This window comes from Erithacus rubecula (assembly GCF_903797595.1).
Source record: "Erithacus rubecula genome assembly, chromosome: 5".
Taxonomy (NCBI): Eukaryota; Metazoa; Chordata; class Aves; order Passeriformes; family Muscicapidae; genus Erithacus; species Erithacus rubecula.
This window is the reverse complement of record NC_136687.1, coordinates 24,680,896-24,693,815: the sequence shown is the minus strand read 5'-3', so window position 1 is coordinate 24,693,815 and position 12,920 is coordinate 24,680,896. Positions and strand designations below refer to the sequence as shown.

Genomic DNA, 12,920 nt, shown 5'->3' with positions numbered 1-12,920 from the left:
ATAATAATCTAATTTGGCAAGCAGTGGTGATGGTAGTTGCAGTGAGGAAACAGAAATCAGGCCTTGGGGAGGAGATAGGGAAGGGACATGAGAATTCTAAATCTGATTACCATTTACTTTGAAAATTTTAGCTGATGAACTTTAAGTAAATGTCTACCTTGACTTCACCAAGGGTTTTGACCCGTATCCCACATTGTCCTCACGGCAAACTCAGGAAGTGTGGTCTGGATGAGTCGATGCTGGGGTGGATTGAGAACTGGCTGACCCCAAGAATCATTGTCAGTGACCTGGGGTCTGGTTGGAGGCCTGACACTAGTGGTGTCCCCCACCATTCAGAATTGGGAATTGTTTAACTTATTCATTAATGACTTGGATGAAGGGGCAGAGACATCCTCAGCAGGTTCACTGACATAAAGCTGGAGGAGCAGCCAATACCCCCAAGTGCTGTGCAGCCCTTCAGAAGGGGCTGGAGACTGACCTGCTGGACAGCACTGTACAGGGAAGGATCTCGGGGCTCTGGTGGACTCACTGTCCATGAGCCAGCCATCCATGAGCCAGCCATCCATGAGCCAGCCATCCATGAGCCAGCCAGCCATGAGCCAGCCATGTGCCCATGTGGATGAGAGGGCCAGTGGTGTCCTGGGGTGCACTGGGAAGAGCATTGCCAGCAGGCTGGGGGAGGTGATCTCTGCTCAGCCCTGCTGGGGCCACATCTGGAGTGCTGTGTCCAGTTCTGGGCTCCTCAGGAAAAGAGAGACATGGAGCTCCTGGAGCAGGTCCAGTGCAGGGCAGCAAAGATGAGAAGGGGATTGGAGCAGCTCTCTTACATGGGAAGGCTGAGGGAGCTGCGTCTGTTCAGCCTGGAGAAGAGACAGTGAGAGGGGAACTCATTAATGTCTGTAGGTATCTGAAGTGAGGGTGTCAGAGGATGGAGCCAAGTTTATAATGTGTATAGGAGTGATGACATTTACTTTGGCAGCAATCTACCTTACTTACTTAGTAATTTAAGCATGCTCAAAAATGGGCATTTTAATATAGCAAAACAACAGGTAAAATACCAAATTAGTGACTGTACTTACAGACCAGCGATTACCTAAAAAGATTTGGTGTTGAAGTGAAGATGCAGCTGAACATAACTTGCCATACTAGGGCAGTGACTATGACATCTAACAGTGATTGTTGGATTTACGTGCTCTTTAATGTTAGATAGGACAAAACGACAGGTATATCACACTTGCTTTTAGCTTCTGTAATGTTACCAGAGCTGGGTGCCCATCTGAAGCCCAAGTATTGTTGCCAGTTGATGGTTACTTAAGAGGGATTCAGAGGAGTTTCAGTAATGTTTAGAAAACCTGCCTTCCATCTAGGAACTGATTGTTGGGGTTGCAGTTAAGATCAACTATTGCCTTTATGAGACAGGAGAGTAATAGTATCCAGATGACCACGTACACATAAGAATAAGGGGCAGATGGGTGTGGGAAGAACCACTGCTGTGATCTGTTCAATTCTAGTAATCTATTACCAGAGGCTCCATGGCAGGACCACACCAGCTCTACTATCCAGATATGCTAATATCTTTAGTGGTTCATGAGGCTGTAGTGCTTGGCTATCAGTAAGATAGAGTTCACTTGGCAAATAATGGCTAAAAACAAAGAATTATTTTCTATCTTAATGCTGTCCATAATTTTATTTTATAATCTTAATATTCTAAATAATTTCTTCCTTTGTAATGTTGGGGTTTTTTTGTTTTTGGGGTTTTTTTTGTCTGGTTTGTGTTTTGACTTTTTTCCTTTTTTTTTTTTTTTTTTTTTCCATAGGGCACCAATGCCTCTGCTCTGGAAAAAGACATTGGCCCAGAGCAGTTTCCAATCAATGAACACTACTTTGGATTGGTCAATGTAAGTATCATTTTGATGTTACTTGACATTTGCTTTGCTCCTTGGTTTTGTTTTGTTTTGTTTTGTTTTTCTCTCTCCCCTGCTCTAATCAATCTTATTCTAAAGCAGGATTGTCTTTTTTTTTTAAAGCTCTCCTCATGTTGCAATTTTAGGCAAAGTGGGTTGCAAAACTATATCAGATGTTTGAAGATGGCTTCATACACCCCCAGAGAGAACAGTTCCATGAATATTTCCAGTGATTAGAACATACACTTAAATAAAATTAAGACTATTTTAGCTGTGAAATAGGAGGGAGGAAGTGATGAAAGTATGTACAAGTTTAGGTACAGCATTCTGCACTGGGGATTCTTAGGAGAAGCTTTTTTATTTGACCAAAGAGAAAATGAGTGAGAAGAGTGTTTAATCACTTGTTTGTTCCCATAAAAATGATATAGATACAGTAATTTTTTCCATTGAAAACATTAGTCATTCTGGTACTGAGCAGTAAGATAGAGATTTCCCATATATGGAAATAAAATTAGTGAAATTCACTACAATAAATATTTTTCTTACAAGTGGAGACCTTTACTTTGAATCCACATTAATTTAGAGCACCAGTTTTTTCCGTGAAGTGTCATGGTGGGTGTGCAACTGCAACTGTGTGGCAAAATGGCCACAAAATGGTTTGTGATGGTGACAGGAGTCAGAGTTTGAATGAACAGCCAGTTTTGTTGTGATGCACAGGGATTAAGCTTGTTTTTAATTTTGCACGGCAGTTTGGGAACACCTGCTACTGTAACTCTGTGCTGCAAGCGTTGTATTTTTGCCGGCCATTTCGGGAAAATGTATTATCATACAAGGCCCAACAGAAAAAGAAGGAAAACCTCTTGACTTGCCTGGCAGATCTGTTCCACAGTATTGCTACTCAGAAGAAAAAAGTTGGAGTTATTCCACCAAAGAAGTTCATATCGAGGTTACGAAAAGAGAATGGTAAGTGTAAAACTGAAGTCCTCTAAGGTATTCATGCATTGATCAAAAAAGTATAAATAAATATTGAGCAATGTGATCATATTAATCAGAAATACAGGTTAGATTTGCAAATTGCTTTTAGCACTTTGTGGCATGTATTATTATTTTAGTATGTATGTATATGATATTTTGCTTGAAATAACCATACTGCATTTCATAGGCTCCCAGAGGTGTGTGAATTAGTGATGTTTTCACAGCATGGTGGGGCAGACCTTACTGTAGAGTGAGCTAGGGCTGGGAATAGGGTGACACTGCTTAATTTTTAATTATTTTTTTGTGGTGTGTGGTAGAGAGAAACACTGAGGGCAGGTGGCAGTGTAGAAACTGTGTGACCTAGGAAGGCAGCAGGCACCACCAAGTCCAGAACACCCTGGGTATGTGTGGGGTAGTCAATCCACCACACATCAAGTGCTGCTCTGGTTCTTGGAAGGGGTGAACACAGTCTTACTTTGTGAAGCATCAGACCCATTTTGACTATTAAGCTGGTAAAAAATACCTACCTAATCTTTTAGTAGTAGTTCTTGTGAGGGATATGAGGAACATCTTGAGATAGAGAAGCTTGTCACAGTTCCATTTTGTCCTGGACTCATATTGGTGTAGATGATATGCATAGAAAGAGGGAGACTTTGAATGAAAGACAAAGCATGAGGCAAACACCTGGAAGAAATTGCTTCCCAGTGACAGCATATAAATGGGCAGACTGTTCATTTCAGAGCAGACAATTGAAGTAATGAAAAAGTTAACTGTGAGTCATCTAGTGATAAATGAACCCACACTGTTGGGGATCACTTGTAAAGACTGGATCTTATGTTTTCAGCTTTTTCAAATTAGGGCCAGAGTCAGTGTGTATTACCCAGCTTATATGTCCTGGTTAGACACTACAAAGCCAAAGGTCCTGTACAATATTTTCTGAGGAAATCCACATGAACTTTTTCAGGAGCAGGGGGATAAAAATGCATATTTCTGGGAACACACATTCTTTTTTCTTTGACATGGTGAGCAACTTAAGCCTTTACTGGAGAAGTCTGTGCTATATCACCACTGAGGTATTTTCCCCTCTTCCTGCAAGCATTTTGTACTGGACAGGACAAGTCTTTTCTCATCAGACCTGTGTGTGAAAAATGAGCTTTCTTAGATAGTGTTATTATTACTACTTGAAGTGAGTTAACCTTGACTGGCTGCCAGGTGCCCCCCAAGCTTATCTTTCACTCCATCTCAGCAGGGCAGGGGGAGAAAATTAGAGGAAAAAATCCTCATGAGTTGAGATCGAAGTACTTTAATAAAATTTTAAAAAGGCCAAAAATTAGAAACAAAGGAAAACCAAATGAGATTTATTCTCTACCTCCCATCAACAGATGATTTCCAGCTGCTACTGTAGGGATGTAGGTCCTTGGCATGTGTGGAAGTTTGTTTGGAAGAGATACATCTTAATAATGAAAACCTGCCCATTTTCTCTTGGATTTTAGTGATGAACATGAAGTCACATGGCATAAAAAATGACTTTGGCCAGTTTGGATCAGCTGCCTCACCTATGTCCCCTTCCCAACCTCTTTCACACCCAGCCTACCAGGCTCAGGGCAAGATGAGGGTTGGAGGGACAGCCTTGATGCTGTGTGAGTGCTGCTCAGCATCAGCTGAAACACTGGTTATCATCACCATCATTTTAGCCACACCTGCAAAGCACAACACCTTGTGGGCTACTGTGAGGAAAGGTAACTCCATCCCAGACACAGTACACAAATATGTGTCAGCATCCAATGGCTTCAGTTTTCCCAGCCATGTGGATTACTGTCAAAACTCTGTGATGTTCCCAAGTGTCTGAGGGACTTGGAATATATGGATGGAAGTCAGGGCTGACTGAAGTTAGGCAGTAAGTGTCTAGTGTAAGGCAATAATTTAGGATGCGTCACACTCTTGCTTTCTTCATTGACTGTAATGGGAGCCTACACAACCAACTCCAATGAGTGTAACTCTCTAGACAGCTAAAGTTAGGTGAGATGAAGCTTTCCCCCAAAGTGGCTTCACTTAAGCCAGGGTGACTGGCTGCAAAACTGTTCTTTGGGATGATTCCAAATACTTTGCTGAGCAAGGGCCAGTACAAGTATTTGGAAAAAAAAATAATTTTCTTTCTTGGAGGAAAGTATATTCAGCTGTACAAATCTTGACTCTCTTCTTCACAGATCTCTTTGACAACTACATGCAGCAGGATGCACATGAGTTTTTAAATTACCTGCTCAACACCATTGCAGACATTTTGCAGGAGGAGAAGAAACAGGAAAAGCAAAACGGGAAACTGAAAAATGGCAACATGAATGAAGCTGAAGAGAACAATAAACAAGAGCTCACCTGGGTGCATGAGATTTTTCAGGGAACACTGACTAACGAAACTAGATGTTTGAACTGTGAAACCGTAAGCATTGGGATAGATTTTTTTTTGGTTGTTGCCAATTAATAGATAGATACATTTTGTGTATATAAATATATTAATCTTTTCAGACATCTGAGAATTGTGGATATTCCTGTAGAATTTACTTCTTGAAGTGAGTATATTCTTTTCTAAAAATTTATTTTTCTAAGCATTACTTGGCTAATCTCTGCCAGGTTTTGCTATCCTAAAACATAGTATATCTCTACAGTTAAAATCCCTGCTAGTGAATCAATACCTTTCCTTATCACTGTAACTTTGAGAGAAGGTATTCATATCATATTAATATAAATGAAATATAAAGATTAATTTGTGTTAATTCCATCTCAAGAGTCTGACAGGTATACAGAGGGTTCATTATTAACAAACCGTTTTCTATTATCTCCCTAATATATTCAAGAGGATGATGTCAGTTTGAAATCTCTTATGTTTGAGCTATAAGTAAAAATTAATTTTAGTTGACAGACCTCTTGCAAATCTCCTATTGATTACTGTCTTTTTCAAACACTTGCTTCTGTTGAAAGAGAAAATAAATTATTTTTTTTTAATTGTTCCTGTGAGGTTGCATGAAAAGGTAACACAGACAGGAAAAAAAATCTCCTCTGGGGAGAACAGTGACACTGATCTTCCAGAAAGGTTGGAATTAACATCACCTAACATTTGCTTGGTAAAGCAAAGTTGATAAACATTAAGGATGAAATGGTATCCTCAACTCCTGCAGGTGATGAAGATTGTGAAGGAGCTTTTACAGTAAACTCTCTCCATCTGTCTCCAGGCTCTTTCATGAAACAAGTTTTTAGCAGTATGCAGTGTTTTGTTCCATACAGCTTATCCTGGCTCCATGGTTTTATTAAGATGTTGCAATTGTTGGTGCAGCAGTGCTGAGGACTGGGACAACAAACTGGTCTGGTCTAAAAATTATGTATTTTTACTTAAATCAGTGCTGCTACTATGGACTTCCTCAAAGAAATCACAGCTTTAGATTAGCTGCATTAAGATAGAAGAGGGTATCTTCAGACAGCTAGCTGAGGTTTAGACAACTGAAGTTTGGTGACATAAATTCTACCCAGGTCCTACCAGGTGTGTAAAAGAGCATAGTCTGATATTTCTGATCATAAAGAATAGCTCTGTATTCCAAGAAAATATAAACTACTTTGCAGGGACTCGGTCAGAGGAGGATGGTGAGGAGAAGAGATATACTGCTAGTCAAAATGAAAAAAGATGTTGGAGCAAGCTTGAAACAAGCTTGTATGAGTGAACACATGAGGGAGATACTGAAAATTAATTATTTTATCTATTTCAATTATAAAACATTGGGTAATAGCAAGTTAAAATGAGTGAAATGTTAGAATTATTTTTTAACTGACAAACTTCTTGTCTGGTTTGAAGGACAGATGTCTGCTAGGAAAGGCAGGAGCCTCTCTTTGAAATGGAGAATGTAAACCCCCTCCCTCCAAATTATTATAATTTTGAAATTAAGGGGCTCTCAGGCAAAGATATGGGAATCAGGAACATCAGTTGTTTACTAGGAAAATTAAAATAGTATTACAAAAAACAAACCCAAAACACTGACACCCTGTCAGTCAGGGTGTTGGTAGCAGTCCCATTAAATGGTGGCTACATTCTTCCTGGAGTGACAGATGTGGTTCAGCTGAAGCAGTGCTCCTGTAGAAGGGTGCAGTTTTCCTCTGAGGGTCCAGGGATAGTGTGGGAAGGGTCTTGGTTTCCTCTGGAATCCAGTGGAAAAAGGCTGCTTTGGTGTTCCAAATCTCAGTTTTTATCATGGTAGGAAATATTTGGCTCCTCCCCCTGGGTGGAGCATCTCCCAGTGGGATGATGTAATTTTGTCAGTCATGCAGTCGGAATAAATGGCCCATTAACAGAAGATATATTCTGGAGGAGGGATGGGTTGTGGAAAAGATGAAGATGACTGCCCTACCTGGTTTTAACAGATGGCCCATAAGCAGAGGATATGTCCCACAGAGATAAGGATCATTTTCCCACCTGGTTTCAACAGATGGGGATAGAATACATACTTTTGGTCACATCCTGTATTGCAACCTAAGACACTTCTTTAAATAGCTGTGGCCTAATTCTAATCAATATTTAGTGTTTACTCAGAGAAACTGCATTGAAGTAAGGATGTGTCCTTGGGAAACAGCATAACTGCACAATTCCCTACTAGTAACTCAAACTGATGAAGCTTTATGGAAAATTTAGCTTGTCTGTAGTTTCCTCTAAATACAGAAATACTGTATACTACTCAGGATATTTTTCCAGTTTGTTTTGCTTGGGTTAGTGTAATTTGAAATCTTAGAAAAATAGTAAAACATATTAAAAGTTATTCCTATGCTAAAATATTCTTAAGTAGTTAATGAAGAATCATTCAGACTTCAGCAGGTTTTATTCTTGCTTACAAAGATTTCAGTTTGAATCTGGTTTTCCAGCTACCTTAATTTTAGTCTGCATTATTCTAGCTCCAAATAGCTCATCTTCCATTCCAGTAAATATTTGATGTGCAGAAATCAATAACAGAATTCCTAGCTTGAGGCATGCAGATGAAGCACTATACTTGCCAAGGACTTTTTAAAGTGTTTTAAGTTCATCTGACAGAACTCTAGTTCCAGCTGTAGAGACACAATGTTCTCTGAAGCTTTGTTGCTTTATCTTTCAAATTTTAGCTGTATATTTATACAGCAGTTGATTGCTGCCAGTTTTGTGGTTTCCTGTCCTCTGTAGGTCAAACCATGTCTCAGGGAGGATTTTTGAAGAACTGCTGTTCATTTCGGTTGCATCATGCCTCTGTACATCTTTGATAATATCAAAATTAATCCAGCCAAAGGTGTTTCTCTGCATTCAGGTCTGCATCCACCAAGTTTATAGAACCCCTGATATAACACAAATATGAGCTCAAGGTGGTGCATAATTGTCACATCCAGAGAATAGCAAAAATCTGAGCATGAGGGACTTCTGCCAGAACAATGGATTCATCCCCTCACAGAAGTTCTTGATTTGGACTTCACTATCCTCCCATCTGATTTAGCTGCTCTAAGGAAAATGAAGTCATAGGAGGCAAAATATGAGGTGTTCATGCAACATTTTATTTAAAAAATTGTTATGAATATGACTGAATTCATATGCAGTAATTCTGCAGTCTATAGGCTCAGCTGAAGTATTGCAATAATCAGCCATTTGAATGATTATTTTTGTTAATTCTACTTCACCTTTGAGATCAAACGCTCTTAGTGAAAAATAATTTTCAATGCAAAAATCAGGATCTGCCTTTCTGAAAATATTTGGACTTAAACTTTTAAAATAAAAACTCTTCATTATTATTTTTCTCCTCTTGTTCTGTCTAAAAAAAAGCCTGGGAACATCAAAATGATTTTGCAAAATTCATTATCACTGAGCCATTTTTACCTTTAATATTTTAATTTTTTAAATCAAAATATTGACAAGTAACAATATCCCACGGGGAAATGTAGCTGTGTCAACCAGAAGTATAAACCCATCCTTTTCAATACATGCTAGAGAAAAGGGATAACATGGTTAAGTATGACTGTTGTGACAAAAACATATTTGGAAATTATCTTCATTGCATCCTTAATAGTGGAAATAATTATGTAAGAATAAAATGTGAATGCATATGGTAATATGTTATACAAAGGGTAAACAAATTTCTAATAAAAGAAGAGAGGAAGCTGTGTTATATAACAAGGAAACATACATAATGCACCAATCCCAGATAGCCTCGGGGAGGATAGTTCACCTTTACTGAACAGGAGGCTGTCATTAATGGCCCGTGGATGGTGGGATTGGATAAGTGGAATATACAATAGTTAAATTATATGAATGCTGGGTGGTAGAATTACTAATAAATATCACACTGAATATTAGTCACACTGAACTAAAAAAAATAAAAATTAAAGCATTAAAAATTAATTATTTTTATGTAAGAGCAGTTTCTACAGAAATAAATATCTTTAGCATTTGCTGAAGATATAAAGCATGTAGATGTACGGCCTCTCTGTTTTACATGTATGTCTTTTGCAACAGGTTAGTAGCAAAGATGAAGACTTTCTTGACCTTTCTGTTGATGTTGAGCAGAACACATCGATTACTCACTGTCTAAGGTAAATGAATGTATGTGTTTGGCAGGTAGTTCTAACTGCTAGATTGTTCAGGTTCTAGTAGATACAGAAAAGAAAAGTAGAATAACATTTAGTTTTGAACCTAACCTAAGCAGGAGAAAAAGACTTTAAACTGGATGTTTCCTCTAATGACAAAATAAACATTAATGTACTTCGCTTTACTCACTTTCTCTTTCAATGTATGTACTTGAAAGAGGAAAATAAATCAACTTCCAGGGAAAATAATTGATTGCATTCTTGTCTGGAAGAATTGCTGCAGAATAATGATTAGCTTCAAAGAGATTTAGATGTGCTTTTCCTTAAGCTTCTACACAAGGGTTTTGTTGATTAGGATTTATATGCATATTAAAAGTTAAGTATGCATTTTGGAAAATTAGTGCTAGAATGCGTAGAGTGCAAAATATTTCAAAAGTCTCTTTTATTATCAGAAATTTCTTATTCTGTGTCTCATCCTAAAATTATATGAAGTCTGTTCATCTCCTGGTATATTCTTAACTTTAAAACTCTATACATCAAAAATTTTCAGTCTAACATGGGTGATTATTCTCAGAGATTTACAATGTCCAGAGTTTTGGCATTATTACAATAAGCCACTTGCTGTATTTAAGACTTTATTGCTGTCCTAAGGTAACGATTATCAATTGGTCAAATTCCTTCAAACTCCAAAATTGCTATCAAGGTTGAAATTGCATTTATCAGTTATTCTGGAATGGCTAGGAGGGATTTCCTGGAGTGTCATCCCAAGGTGAGAGTTACAGAAAGAGAAATAATGTGAGGTGCTGTTTCCTGAATCAGAAAGCAGTGACTTCTCTTTGAATCCAACTGTACTAAGTAACTTCTGTTATAATTTAAAATATTTTCCTTCTCAGCTTCTGTTCAGTCTCCCATGGAATACTGCAGGGCCTTTTGAGGTCCTTTCTAATCTGAGTTGTTGTTATTTGGTGCTGTGGTACTGGAGACTGAGCTCTGACATTTTCTTACAGCAGTCTGGTGGACATATTAGAAACTACTGCTGTGTAGAAGTTACCATCTCTCCTCCAGCTTTCTCCACTTTTTTATTCACATTCTTGTTATTTTATCTTCTTGGAAATGTTTAGTTGGGAATGACAATTTTGTGTAAAGACAGAGAAAGTAAGTACTTCAGTAAAAATACCAATAGCATTTCTTCTGCTGAACAGACAGTGGCTGTCGCTTAGGACATGGAAGAACTGCATCTGCACAACTGCAACCAGCAAGTCAATGGTGGAGTTGAAAGTGACTCCAAAGAGATTAGCCCCTACCTTCATTGCAGAGAGGATGCTTATCCAAACTGTCCCAGAGGATCTTGGCAGCAGTATTATCTTGATTGTCTATCCCAGTCCTTCCTGTTCTTTACTACTAATAAGTTTTTCCTGCTGTATAATATGAATCTTTGGTGCTTCATTCAAGCCTATTTCTACTTGTGCTGTGTACTCTGGACATAAATCAGGGGTTGCCCCCATTCCCCTTAGCAGTAGCCTTTTACATACAAGAATGTAATCACTTAAAAAGTAATTTAAACAGCCTAAGGTCGTTCAACTTGTCCTTCTCAAGCTGTCTTCTCTGGATCTCTACACATGTTCATTACTCTTCAGCTTTCTCTCCAATTGGACCTCTCTCTTGAACTCTTATCTTTCTTGAAGTGCTGTTGTCTAGAACAGACCATAATATTCCAACAGAGATCTATACAACCCTGAGAGGAATGGATGCCCTAAGTTCTCTTTATGCTTTCAGTGCAGTGCTTTTATTCCAGCAGCTTGATGTGCATTTTGAAGTTTACCCATTTCTCCTTTTGGAAATAAAGGAAAGCAAAATTTCAATTTTTCTTTTCTTGGAGTGGGAGGTACAGGCCACTGTTTACAGATTGAACAGGAGGAGAGTTATCACCTCTCATCTATTCTGATTGTGTTTTATGTTAGCAACTTTTCTACCTTTGTTTAGAAAATGTATATTTAGTTAGGATTTAGTTAGGATTTCCTCTCATTGCTGTCTGTTATTATGCAATATTATGCAAAATGTAAGTGCTTTTGTGGTTTCTTTCAATAGGTATTTCCAAATTATTACTCTTTTTTGGAATCTTTTCTGTTTCCTTTGTTTTAAGAACTATTTTGTCATGTCCTAACTGTTTTAAGGGCTTCTACATTTAAAAGGTAAAATACAGAAAAGCTTGCAAGATAAATTTTAAATATAATGAATCTACCACTACTGATGGATGTTCTTTTATTTCTGTAGTTTTTCAAAATGTAGAAGTTCCTCATGTGCTCAAGATATCCAAGAACAGAAAGAATACAAGCCTTTGGCAGAGTCTAAACCCACAGGATAGACAGTTTGGCCTGAAGCAATAAAAATCTAATAACAAATAAAGTATATATCCATTGTTTTATTTCCATTAGAAGTTGTAAAGTTTACCAGTCAGTTTGATCCTGACTTATTCCACTGAAAATTCTCTCATCTCTTAAAACACAAAATTAATATTATTTATGCATATAAATGATAGAAAGCATCTTTCACACTGTAGCAGAGAGGCTGTAGAAGCACAAGGTCAATGATAATGACAAGTTAGTGTTAATGATAACAATGATAAGTTAGTGCATCTTGATCAGGTGTATTTTAAAATTTCTTTTTCTTGCTAAAATAACATATAAGCAGAATGCAGATTGGACTATTAATGGAATAGGAGAGAGATACATATTGAAACTAACTTTGCAGGTCTAGAGAAGAGTTCTACAAAGCTGTGGCACTTGCACATCAGATTTTGTGAACTTCAGTCAGTGATCTGTTGTTTTTAACTGTTCAACATCTGTTAGAAGTGCCATGCTAAAAATTCTGGATTTCTGAAACAGTTACAGAAGTTGCAATTTTTTCAATGCCTAACCATTTTTTCAGTGAAGCATTTTTTCCTAATACTACTAATAATAGATACCATAATGCTACTAATAAATAAATAAATACTACTGCTACTAATAATACTAGTAATAGATATTAATAGGATCAGAATAAATAGTACATTTTAAAAGGTATTCAGAAGCTCTTTGAGTTTAATTAACTTTTCTGGGAGACCTGGCATAGAACAAACCAATACCTATCAAATTTCTACCATCTGCATGTGTTTCTTCATGTTAGAAAAACATTATTTCCTTGCTTCACTTTGAAATGGGAAGAAAATTAATAAATTACCCAAATTTGTTTGCTTTTTTTAAAAAAAAATTGAGACTGTAGGCTTTGAAAATAAACATCAGACTCTTTCTCTAACATCCAACCTAAAACTTTCACAGGCACATTCTGCTGAGTCTTATGTTCCCTGCACATATACTCATCTTTAATATTTTCTAAAGTTTCAGCTCTTCACTTATGATTCACTGAACAGTTACTGTGTTTTTCAGAGGAATTGGCTGAATTCTGTTAATTTTCTGTTTAAAT

General features: G+C 37.5%; 1 protein-coding gene across 2 annotated transcripts in view; it reads left to right on the top strand.

Annotated features, from left to right (window-relative positions):
* Positions 1–12,920, top strand: part of USP46 (ubiquitin specific peptidase 46) — a 34,893-nt gene that overhangs the window by 11,503 nt on the left and 10,470 nt on the right. For both annotated transcript variants that reach the window (XM_079306148.1, XM_079306147.1), the window contains 4 exons: positions 1,818–1,898; positions 2,654–2,867; positions 5,087–5,316; positions 9,388–9,464. In XM_079306148.1, coding sequence (XP_079162274.1) covers positions 1,818–1,898; positions 2,654–2,867; positions 5,087–5,316; positions 9,388–9,464 — 602 coding nt within the window. The remainder of the gene's footprint in view (positions 1–1,817; positions 1,899–2,653; positions 2,868–5,086; positions 5,317–9,387; positions 9,465–12,920) is intronic.